General features: G+C 26.7%; 1 protein-coding gene across 6 annotated transcripts in view; it reads left to right on the forward strand.

The window, feature by feature from the left end:
- Window positions 1-12,938, forward strand: part of LOC105193639 (titin) — an 88,463-nt gene that overhangs the window by 6,282 nt on the left and 69,243 nt on the right. For 4 of the 6 annotated variants that reach the window (XM_039450372.1, XM_039450370.1, XM_039450366.1 and 1 more), the window contains exons 11-17: window positions 47-169; window positions 292-483; window positions 2,404-2,612; window positions 5,936-6,389; window positions 6,492-6,676; window positions 8,913-9,072; window positions 10,753-10,972. In XM_039450372.1, the coding sequence (XP_039306306.1) occupies window positions 47-169; window positions 292-483; window positions 2,404-2,612; window positions 5,936-6,389; window positions 6,492-6,676; window positions 8,913-9,072; window positions 10,753-10,972 (1,543 nt within the window). Of the gene's footprint in view, window positions 1-46; window positions 170-291; window positions 484-2,403; window positions 2,613-2,913; window positions 3,006-5,935; window positions 6,390-6,491; window positions 6,677-8,912; window positions 9,073-10,752; window positions 10,973-12,938 lie in introns of those variants that run through there. The other 2 variants (XM_039450369.1, XM_039450371.1) reach the window with 2 other exon arrangements.

Raw genomic sequence — 12,938 nt, forward strand, 5'->3', positions numbered from 1 at the left:
CTGCGAAAGGATACAATAAATTGGATTCGTTTGTTGCATATTCTAGGCTGTTAAATGGTTAAACGATTTATTCAAAGTTTTACTTCGAAATCATATGGAAGTTGGATGTAATGTAAAGGAAATACAATCGCAAAAAGAAGAACACCAATCTTTCCAGGAAACAGCAAAAGTAAAGCGCAATTACTGTTACAAGTTACTTTTGTAAATTAAAACAAGAGTAATAATAGAGTTATTCTATTTCACGTAAAATTGTTAAGTATACATATACATAAGTGAAAAAAATATTTACAGGGGACTTACGAGTATGGTAATCAATTGGTGAATGGAGCGCGTGTTCTGAGATCATCTTGCAGAATATCTTTAGAGAGCAATGCTAATCTCTTTTCAAAATTACGACAGGCTTGGCGACAGTTTCGATCTGTTAGTCAGGAACAATTAACTAGGCTACGAGTATGCGCTGTTTTTCACAGAAACGTCGAAGATGTATGAACTTAATATTAAATTCAAAAATTATTTAAGTTATTTTAATATTCTAGAACAAAAATATTATTATTTTACATTATCTATTCCGATAAAAATTTTTCTCATGAGTTTCCATATAATTCTTCAGAATTTTTTTTAGAAATTGTAGAATAAAAAATCGTAATACATATTAATTTATATACATGAAGATTTTTCTAGAAAAAATGTTGATTGCTTTATATTATCTCGTATTTTTTTATTTTTATAAGATTTCTTCAGAAATTATAGAATGAGAAATTCTATAAATATATATCAGAATTCACACATATAAAGATTTCTAGAAATGATATTTTTTGTATATATACTCACATTTTTTAGATTTTAACTTTTCTTAGAAATTATAATAATGAGAAATTTTGAAAATAAAGACGAGATGGTTGATGAAATTATAAGTTCCTATTTACGTTTTATTCAACTTTGTTAATAATCAATATTTTACATTTAAACTATTAATTTACTAAAATGTTTAATAAATTATAGACTTAAAGGTATGCATTACTTACATGTATTACTTACATGATTTATAAAAATGTGACGACACTGCATAATGGGTCTAATTATAAAAAGAACAGATATGGGCCATCACACAAATAAAAATTAGTTTGACTTAAAAAAGATTCTATATTTTGTTACAAAATTATATATTTTTTAATTTCCATGGCTCCAATGGCAAAGAAAAATAGTTAACTATACTAAAACCGTTAAATGTATTTTTTTCTTTATTTTTTGATTTTTTGTTATATAAAAAATCTACATTTTTTTAGAAATCTCTATATATGTGAATTCCGATATATTTTAAGAATTTCTCATTCTATATATGTATATTTGCAATTATCCAGCAAACAAGGTGATATCAAATGATGTTATTAATAATGTCTTAATGAGGTTTCTAATGTCATTAAAAGATCATCTTGTTTAATAATGAATTTCTAAAGAAAGTTTATAAAATATGGAAAATATGAAAAAAGCTACATCTTTTCTAAAAATTTTTATACATATTTATAACATGATAATCGTATTTGATAATTATAATTTTGATACATTCTAAGAATTTTTCATTTTATAACTTTTAAAAAAACCTAAATTTTGAAAAATTTTAAATACTCTTTTAATTCTTTATAAATTTAAAATATAAAAAATTCTGAAAAAAATTATATGTAGAGTTTTGAATGAAAGTTTTCACCAGAGTTCTATAAATGTATGTATACATATAAGAATATAAGACATTTATAACTTGAAATATTCAAATATTTTGAGAAACATGCATCCTACAAAAAAATAGTCCTATTAAACTTGTTTGCTTCAAAGGGTACAGAAAAATGACGCTATTGATTATGTCGTAGACGTTACTATTGATGAAATAGATATCAACTTTATTTTTTTTTTTAAAGAAATCCTTATTTTTATAGCATATTGTTATAGCTGAAGTCGAAATGTTATCAAAACTCTTATAACATTTTTTTCATTAAATACATTTTGTATTATAAATCTCCACACGCGTGGCATCCCATTTAATGTCATGATAATATTTTGTTTATCTCAAATAATGCTAATGCCAATGGTACTTAACTTTCAAGTTTAATAACTCGAAAAGTACTTAAAAAGAAAATACTTTATTGTAATATTTTGAAAACGTCTCGACTTCAGCTACAATAATATGCTGCAAAAAATGGAGTTTTTATTCTAAAAAATAAAATTGATATCAGTTTTACCGTTTATAGTAGTATCGTCTATGACATAATCTTATTGTCCACTTCGAAGCAAATTTGATCTAGGACAATTTTTTTATAGGATGCATATTTTTTGAGATATTTGTCTCAAGTTAAATGTCTCTGTATATAAAATCTTTCTCTTTTATACTTTATATGAATTTATTTAAAGCATTGTATCGGATTACAAAATTTGGTGGAAACAGTGACAGCCTTGTATCATTCTGCAAAAGATGAAGACGTAGCAGTCAAAGCACACGTCAAAGAAAATATAAGAGATATCCTCGACAATCGAGAGAAACTTTTACTGGAAGTTGGTCGCATGGTCAGATTGGGTCGACTCCTTAAAACGAGATTGAAAGAACCTCTTCATCATCAACCGTAAGTATAACGCAAGTAATTGTCTCACATTAAAACATAATAACAATATTATTGAGCTTTCTATTCTATTAATTTTTAAAGATGTCAGATCTCAGAGATTATAGTATTATGTATTATACAATTACGTGAAAAGTAAAATTTATAATAGTTTTAAATAAAAATTAATAAATCTATAAAAATGTTTCAATAATATAAACTCATAAATGTGAACCAAAATGAAAAACATTTAAAATTCTTCTTTCTGATCTGATATACTATAATTCGAGGAGAGTAAGTAAAATATAATAAGTGTGATGTTCGCCTCGTAGAACGCCTGCGTATTTAACAGAGACAGTGTGTCAGTCCGTGGCCGACTCTCGTCGAGATAGCTTCTATAATCTAAGAACGGTGCATGTAAGTCAGTTGCAATAAAATAACTGAAATTTTGTAACAGTTTTTATTCAGATTACATATACGGATTATTTTCCATTCTACATATTACGCTTTTTTATCAACTTTGTGTTTAGCACAAATGTGTCCATTACTTATGACTAGTTAATAGATAAACATCTGTGAAATATTTTAATAAAAGATTCGGCGATCTTTTTTTAAACATGTACTGTATTTCATGAATTTCATGGATGTTTTTAACTGAATGAAGTAACATTATTAAAAATTATTATAATATTTATGAATAATAAAAAAGCAAATCATTGGCTTCGTTCCACAGTCACGTCGTAACTTAAAACTCGACTGGTAACGCGAATCTCGTTTCGATAATATTTTGGCGGACTGGCTTGCGTCACGAAGAATCATCTATCGTATTGCATCACGAAGACTATTTTTGGCACATTTATCGCAGTAATACATAAAAAGACATAAGCACATTACAAAAAATTGTAACGTATTTGGAAACAGATTTTCTTTATTAAAATCTATCTTTCACAAGATTCTTGTGATTTAATATAGCAATCGATTAGACTGCTTTATAAAACAAGAACTACAAAATTAGAACTTTGCTCCAAATTTCAAAGATCATGCGTCGACGTACTGTCAATGTACTGTCATCTATTAATATAGTCTACTGTGATCCAATGTGATCTAATGTTCAATAAAAGGTATCATTTGGCAATTCAAATCGGCGTGTTTAATAGTGTTATGTATTTTTAATTTGATTTGTACTTTTTATTCAACCATATCGCGATTAATTTTAAATTGTATGCAAAAAATTATTTTTAAAGAAAAAATTAAATATTTAAACTGATATGTAGAGGAAAGTCACCAATACTTGCATACCACTTTGTTTTTGGGTAATATTTCTTAAACAAATGCTAAAAATAAAACTTTATTAATATTATAAACTTTAAAAACCAGAAAGTAATTCTAATTTAAATGGTGCAGTAGTTTTTATAATACTGTTTTGTAGTTTATAATAATTAATATTTTTGCAACATAATCTAAGAAAAGTGTTCGACAAATTGGGCCTTAAAATTGGCTCGAATCAGCAAGCAGTAATTGCAGAATTCAGACTCAGAGAAAAGACGTTATCTTATAAGCACGTATAATATTTAATATTATTAATATTTCAAATAGTTTCTTAGAATATTAAATGTAATATTTCAGTTAATATATAATATACTATTAAATAATAGTAAACAATATTTCTAAAATATTAATGCAAACGTTTTTTATGCAAATATATATTAAAGAAAAAATATAGAAAAATTTATAAAACATCTCAATATTACGGGTAAAGGTTTCGTAATCACTGTTCTCACGAAGAAGTGCATCACTTTATGCTGCATAGCGATTTTATATATCAAACCGCACAAAATATGAAAAAGAAAAATGAAACAGTTTTAGTGAGCTACAAACATGTAAAGTAATTTAATATTATTATTAGTATACTCACTATTGTTTAAATTATACAATTTGTAAGAAACAACAGTGCAAATTTAATTTTTTTTCATTTTTCAAAAATTTGTTTTCAGCAAATTTTACGTAAAAAAAGTTATAAATGTATGAACTATAAATTTTATTTATTTATTTATTTTTTATTATCTGAATAGATCATATTTTTATCAATGTTAATATAGTATAATGTTTACTTATTTCTGAAGTATTAGGAATTTTCGAAAAATAAGGAGTTACCGCTTAAGGAAGACTATGACAGTATTGACTTTCTTCTAATAAGATTTGGTAAAATATAATTCATATATTATATGATGTCTACACGTGTTTATATAGTTTTAATGTTTTTAATTGTTATTTTGCGCAATTGTAACAAAATTATAAAAGTAATATTAAGTGAAAAATAGAAGGTTGAATATGTTAACTTACTTTAAACTTAATTGAGTTAAAGTTAATAAATAATAAAGTAAATTTAATTTAAAATTACATAAATACAAAACTAACTCACAATCAGTTAAAAATTACGTCCAGATTAAATTAAGTTAATTTAAATTAAAAGTTAATTTTAAAAAATAAATTTATACTAAATTAGAATGTCGTAATTTTTTAAAATTACATTACTCAAAACAATTAATATGTGAATTTCAAATAAATTTACAATAATATTTTATAATTGTAAAATCATTTTTTGTAAAACAAAGATATATTGTTTTTTATGTAAAAAAATAGTTTTTTTATTATAATTTTTTTTCTTTTACACAAATAAATTTTTAACTTAAGAAAGTTAATAAGTTAACGTTTATGTGTTTTAAAACTAGTTAAAATTAAAAATTATTCATTTAAAATTATTTAACAATAAGTTTAAAGTTTTATTAAAGTTTTAATTGAAACTTATTATTTAATAATTGGCTAAATCTCTCTATTTATTATTTAACTTTATTATTTAACTGGCTAAAGCACTCAAGCAGAATGTAGGGAGATTCAGATTTAAATCCTGGTTTATATTTTTTGCAACAGATTGCTTACTTTTTCCGGAATGGGAGTGGGAGGTTTTAGAGGTGCTAGTTAGTATCAGTAATATTAAATAGATTTTCAGTTTAATTCTATGATAATACTATTCAAGTTATTTCAAGAATTGTGTTTAAAACGGAAAGTAACAAATAAATTGTAAATTTTATGTAAAAATCATATGTGAAATATTATTTTAGCATTGAGATCTTACTGTAGCCATTATGACCTTTTTTGTATTTAATTTATTATTTAACATTTTTGCTAATTTTTAACTAGTTACTACTCAATCCTAGAAAAATAATAATATTATGCAAAACTCATAAAACTTATTGGAACAATGAACATTAAGCAAAGATTTCTAGTCCATAAAGAAAACATCTATTTATAGAACATTAATTTGACCAAATCATTTGCTTTTTTAGAATGTTGGAAGCCGAGGATTCACCGATCCTTAATAGTAATTTGACAGCTGTCGAAGCTATCTCGGCGAAATTAGCAGAAGTTACACGTCTGGCGGAAAAACTGGATGCGAGGCTATGTGAAGCTGGAGCCAAAACTCGACCGATATCTGTTCCTATTGCGACGTCCTCTACTTCGTCCTTGTTCTCAATATCTGCTATGCCGCTGTCAAGTGCGCCTATGCATGCTGCTTCTAATACGGCTGTATTGTCATCGGATATGGCAGTTTCAGACCTACCTGTAATTACTCAAATGCATCCAATAATTTCGGAAACTGTGACTACAAAAATCAAATCAGACGTAATTAAATCCGTTACTCCTATGACGGGAAAGGTTGATGAAAATTCACATCATATTCATCCGCATTCTATTGAAAATGTTGAATCATGGAATAAAGATTTTAATGCTAACAATAAGGTATATTAATATGTTTTAATACCTACTGATTTATAAGTATTTTTCTTTTCTCTTCCTTAGAAAATATTCTTAAAGTAAATTTCATCTCTTATTTATTTTTAGGAACTTATCGAAAAACCTCGTAGCGAGAGTGCAACAGGAGAATATAATGCAGAGGGTTATACAACAGCGACTGAATGTTCAATAACTCCACCTCCGCGTTCGAGAAGCGAATCATTCGTAACATCGCCGGAATGTGAAGATATTGCTATTATCGCGACAGTGGTGACATGTTCTGATTCTACTAGGTATATTCACAAATTTCAATTACTTCTTATATAATTCAGAAACTTGCATCATTGCATACTGTAATGCGATGTTGCAAAGGTATTGCAAAGGTTTTTTGCAATAATTCAACAATGTGTAGATTTATTCATTTTATTTGATAATCTTTAAAAATATTTGCACTTAGCCCTTTGCGTCATTTTTTTCTAGCAAATATAATTTTGTGAAATTTGTTATCTGTGGGTTTTTGAAGTCGCTGAGTACAATTCCGGTGTGAAAAATATAAAATTCAAAATAGCCAGTCCAAAACGGCAAATAGAATTTATAAAATCAACCGAATTCGCTTAAAACTCGTTACTCGGAAGTTTTGGAGGTCGATGATTACGAATTTGATGTTAAAAGTACAAAATTCAAAATAGCGGATTTAATATGGTTGACGGAATTTTCACAAACAACCGAATTTGCTTGAAACTTTGAAAATTATGTTTGCCATATTGGTCTGCCATATTACATCTATTATTTCAAATTTTGTATCTTTGACATCGGATTCGTAATCACAGATTTTGAAAACACCTGAATAATTAACTTCAAGCAAATCCGGTTAAATTTGTTATATAACTTTGTTCGCCATATTAGAGCCACCATTTTGAATTTTTGATATTGGATTCTTAATCAGAGACTACAAAAATTCGTAAATAACAAGTTTTAAGCAAATCCAGTCGATTTTGATAATTTTGATAATTTTAAATTTTTGACATCAGATATGTAATCAGTGATCTCAAAAACCTTCAGATAGTGATTTTAAGGTACATGTTATAGAGCAGAACTTCATATAAATTTAATCTCTAAAGACGGCAATTTTTTAATGAATATTTATAAATAACAAATTATTTATTTAAAATATGATTTTAAAACTTAATTTATCAGTTAAAGAAAACTTTTAACAATTTACTAATACTAAACATGCTAAAGGAATACGTAAAACAAATGATTTATTAATAAAATAAGCTTAGATGGTAGATGTAGCTCCCACCGTGGAGCTACACCGTGACTCAAAGGATTCAAACAAGATAAATATAAATTTGAGCATTAGAAAGAAAGAGAGAGAGAGAGGGGGGGGGGGATTCTAAATACAAAAGGTGCAAGAACACGAACAGTACTAATGTTGCAACGTTTTAAAGTATAAAAAATAATGTTTTCTACTTCATCCACTACCAGTATACACTAGCGAAATTCTGCTTCTCGTAATAAAAACATTCTGGAATAAATCTAGAATAAAAATATTAATATTTTCTGTTCATATCATAACAAAATGAGTCTTTAATGAGATGCTAAAATTGTCCTGTTTTTCCGATCAAACGGTAATTTTTTTAAATACATTTTTTCTAATTGTATTTACAGATTTAAAAATACTTTTCCACAAGTGTTAAAGTATAGGTACAAATATAACTCAAGCTGATCGACTTTATACCAAGAACGAAAAAGTTTAAAAAATTTAGATTTTTTTCTTTTCTCGACTCTTAGTCTAATGTGACGTTTATAGCTGTTAACGTATGCCAATATTTGCTTAATACAAAAATTTTGCAGTTTGTTTATACAAAATGGAAATGGCCTGAAGATTATGTTTAATAAAATAATGTCGTGTTTTTAGATTTTGACTTGGATACTTAATGTGAAAGATTAGTGCGTTTGAAAATTTGTGCATCTATATACGTGCAATATTGATGTAGCTTGTATATAGTGACGTATTGATATTTCTTGTAAATCGTACGTATGTATTGAAAATCGTATGTAAGTCATTACTCAGTCAAAACTCACTTTAGCATCCCCTTAAATAGAGAAACCACCAAAATAGAGTTTAAAGACAAAAGTAAATGAGATGTATATTGGCAGAAAAAGATTTTGATCTTTGAAAATTCAAAGTGACATGATATTCCTGGAAATTATAAATGCTAAATGTCTTAATATAATGATATCTGAAATATTGAAACACCAAAGCATATTATATTCTAATATTACTACAACATTGCATTGTAATATTTCTAAAGGCAATTATTTTATCATTGTTGCAATGTTGCAGTATCATTTTGCAATGTTGTAATTTGTGATGAAATACTTTTCTAAATGGTTCTACAAATTAAGCTGTATAGAATTTAATTATCAATATAAAATCTTGAATATTAAATAAAAAGTTGTAACTACTTCCAACACTATGTAATGAAATCTTTTATCAATTCAGGATATTCTAAATATGTTTAGGTGGACTACGGAAAAACCTAAGCTCACAACTACGATTGCATCCCTTACTTCTACTCCAAACAATGAAAACCAGAAATATGCTGAAACGACATCAAATATTTCTATTATTGGCGGAATTAAACCAACGTCACGAATAGAAACAATGGAGAAAATTACTAATGTATGTCTCTTCTTCTCTGTTGAGCTAGTAAAATATCTATCTTGGAGAAAGTATACATATCTTTTAATCCTCGAAATATTCACCATTACTTTTGATGATTTTTTTCTGTCTTTCAGATAACTGACAAATTTTTTCTCAAAAAAGTTTTGACATAATGAAATTATTGCTGCTTGTTCATATATTTCCTAATTTTTTAAATTTTTATGTATCATTGAAATAATGTTGGAACTTGATGCACAGTAATGACATTCAATAGTGTCATTATTATTGACTAGTATCACTCTGAGCAATAGTGCTACTAGTAGTGTTCAACTTTACTGTATTACTATCATTGCTGTACACTTAGATCCAGTAATATCATTAATGCAATAGTGCATTAATAGTATTAGATTCTGTAGTAGTTGTAATAGTAGTATTTAGTACTACTGCTGTAGGCACTACTCGCTACTACAGTGCATTTGCTGGTAGTATTCAGCACTGCTGTAGTAGTGGCACTCTTAGCACTACTGTTCTTATTGATAGTGTTAAGTAACATTCCAATCGGCCGGTATTCATAATTGATTTTTATTTTAAGAGCATTTTATATAATGTCTTAAGATGATAATACGTCTGTCTGATTGCTTGACAACGTTTTAAAATAATACTTACGGACGATTTAAATATGTATAAGAATCGACTGTAAATATCGGTCATAGCATATTTTCAGTAACTGTAACATTTAGTATAAAAAATTGTTATTATAACAAAAAGTGCATACATACTACTGTAGCTATTAGTATTATTATTTTTGCAATTTTACACTACTGAAATCCTTATGATTAGTATTATTACTAATGTTTTAGTACAGTAATGTAGTAATGTAATAGTGCAATAGTGGTCAAATAGTGTAGAAGTGCAATAGTGCTCAGTAGATTTTTTGTAAGAGTGTATGTACAAGGAATAGACAAAAATAATGTGAACACTTGGGAAACATATTACTTATTTTATTAATAAGAAGCTTTTTTATTATTACAAATGTTGTTTTTATTTGGAAACCATATAATGCTTAAACATGTAATATTATATCATTTTTCTAACAGAATATTTTTCAAGAAATATTAGAGGATACTTAAGAGATGAAGGAGAACATTTTTTTCATACTGCCCTTTAAAACTGCTTATAACAACTTGATAATATTTTGATAAAAGTCAAGTAATTGTTACTGGTTAGGAAAAACTTTGAAATTTTGAAGAACAGGGCAATTTTAAATGTGCTTACGTGCATGCGTGCGTGTGTGTGTGAGGCGCAAATCTTTACCTCTAATATCTCTTATATCAAGTCAAAAGATATTCTGCTGAAAGAATAATTTATTCCATTGGTGTTTAAGCGTTATATAACTTTATTTAAAGATAAAATCTGTATCAAAAAGTGAATCAATCTCTTGGTTCAATCTCTTTTTAATAAATAAGTAGTATATTTCTTAAGTGTTCACATTATTTTGTTCATCTCCTAGCTGTATATTTACACACACATATTTTAAAACTTATTATGTTAATATTTCATTATTTAAATTCTTTATTATTTTAATTGGATCTCTTTATCAAGCAATACGGTAGTTCTTCTAATTATGATATCTTTAATATGTTTGATACTTTTGAGAGTTTACATATTCTTATTACAAATTATGATTTGTTTGTGCAGGAAAAGTCAAACAGAATTGTAAAAGAAGTTACGGAAACAACTGTTTTACGAGTATCACATGATATTCGATTAGGTGTAGCCTCTTATAAAGTGATATCAAATACTACACAAGATCATCGACACAATATCGACGTGAAAGCTATACAAAATGTAGAACGTGTAATGGAAGCAGAACCAGATGAAAAAACGGATGACATTTATCCTGATTTATCTTCGTTTAGTCAGTATTTTAATTTTAATAATTATACAGCGTAATAATACTATACACGGTGTACATATGTTTCAGAAATAGGTGGCCAAATTTTAAAAGCATATTCTATTCATTGTAACGCTGAAAGAAGTTATAGAAACGTGAATCCGGAAACACTTTCTCATTAAGTAATAAACACTTTTTATTTACTAAAAAATTACTTAATAATAAGTAAGCTTAATTTCAAAAATTGTATTTGAAACCAAATATAACGACGCGCAGTTTGAATGAATTGAAAATTGAATGTAAAAATCACATATGAAATATTATCTTAGCAACAAAATCATGCTATGGTCATTATGGCCCTTCTATTTAATTTGTTGTATCAAATCACAGTCTTGAACCTATATTATTGCTTATAATTATATCGTCTAAAGAAGTGGAAGTTGAGAATCAATTGCAGAATTTACACATTCTTCCAATTTAATCCTCGTAGATTTTTATTTATGAGAATATCTTAAAATTTCTTGTTTATAACACTTTTGATGTTCTTATTGTGAAAGTACGTCTTATTGCTTTGTGTGATAAAATACAAAATACTTCGAAATTTTTGATTGTCTTCGACAATCCATGAGACTTTATTGCAACGTTTGCATTGATGTGGAAGGAAATTTTTTCCAGCAATTTCTTTAATGATCAAAGTTCTAATCAAAGTTTATCGTAAGCAAAAAGTGTTTATAATTTACACAGGAAGAATTTCCAGACCTTTGTTTATATGATTCTTTTTCTTACAGAAAATAGCATATGTTCTTTACAGTTTAGTCACCTATTTTTAAACTTCTTTATATTTGTATAAAAAGTAGAGGAGAAGAGGGTATTATGGCTACTGTCGACAATATGGCTACCCCTATTATTTCCGTTATTAGGTGACGTATTCTGACAATTGTTTATGGAATTATTTGTTTAGTAGCCCATCGTTTTTTAGTGGCGCTATTATATCAATACATAATAGCTAACAATTGTTATAAGGCATTTTTACTTTTGAGCACTTTTAAATTTTTTCAAGGTACACTTTTAATCTTTAATTATATACACTTTTTCATTATTCTTAAACTTGAGTGTATTATCACATGAAGGTACATACACTCGAGTGTTTTTTTGTTATTTAACTTTTATTCGGCCGTATACATTTCGAGTTATACAAAGTTAAAGCAATAACATGGAATTTTGTTAATATGGTTTTTTAAGCAAAATTGTTATATCAAAATATTTCTTCGATAAATCGATTGTCATTCTAAAGAGCGGTGTTTAAAAACATTAGAGACATCATTTTATGCTTGTTGTTTAATGTTAAATAGAAATAAATAATATTTTCATTAAAAATAATATTTTTAATAAAATTTCTAATGGTATTTCTAAAGCTTCTAAACGCAAGAAAATTCTAAATCAGGAAAATTCTAAGCAATGGAAAATTAAAAATATATAATTTTGTAACAAAAAGCTGTGTTTCTTTTAAACTAAACTAATATTTTAAAATTATTTTTATAGATAGCCATATTACAACCACTTTTTTTTCATCGATTATGCAGTGCATTAGATTTTTATAAATCACGTACTAAATAATAAATATTTCATTACTTTGAGTCTAGATTCTGTTAAACAACACTCTGACGAATGTAATCGTTCAAGTTTCAATAGAAAATATTAATTATAAACAAAGTTATTCAATAAAATGAAAATGGGTGCCATATTATCCTCTTCTCCTCTATCTAATTATTAACAACACCTTCGAGAGAATCTGTAGATAGACTAAACTAAGCAAGAAGACTCTGTATCATTTTACAATTTTTACAATAATTAATAAGAAAACAATTTATAAAAATCTACAAATCAGTGTGCGTCTACGTGTTTTTGCTACAAAGGACCGTTTAGTATTTATGATTATTAGGTACGCGGTAAAACAGCAGGAGAAGCGCTATGTAAACAATTCTCTAAT

The sequence above is a fragment of the Solenopsis invicta genome, chromosome 6 (assembly GCF_016802725.1).
Source record: "Solenopsis invicta isolate M01_SB chromosome 6, UNIL_Sinv_3.0, whole genome shotgun sequence".
Taxonomy (NCBI): Eukaryota; Metazoa; Arthropoda; class Insecta; order Hymenoptera; family Formicidae; genus Solenopsis; species Solenopsis invicta.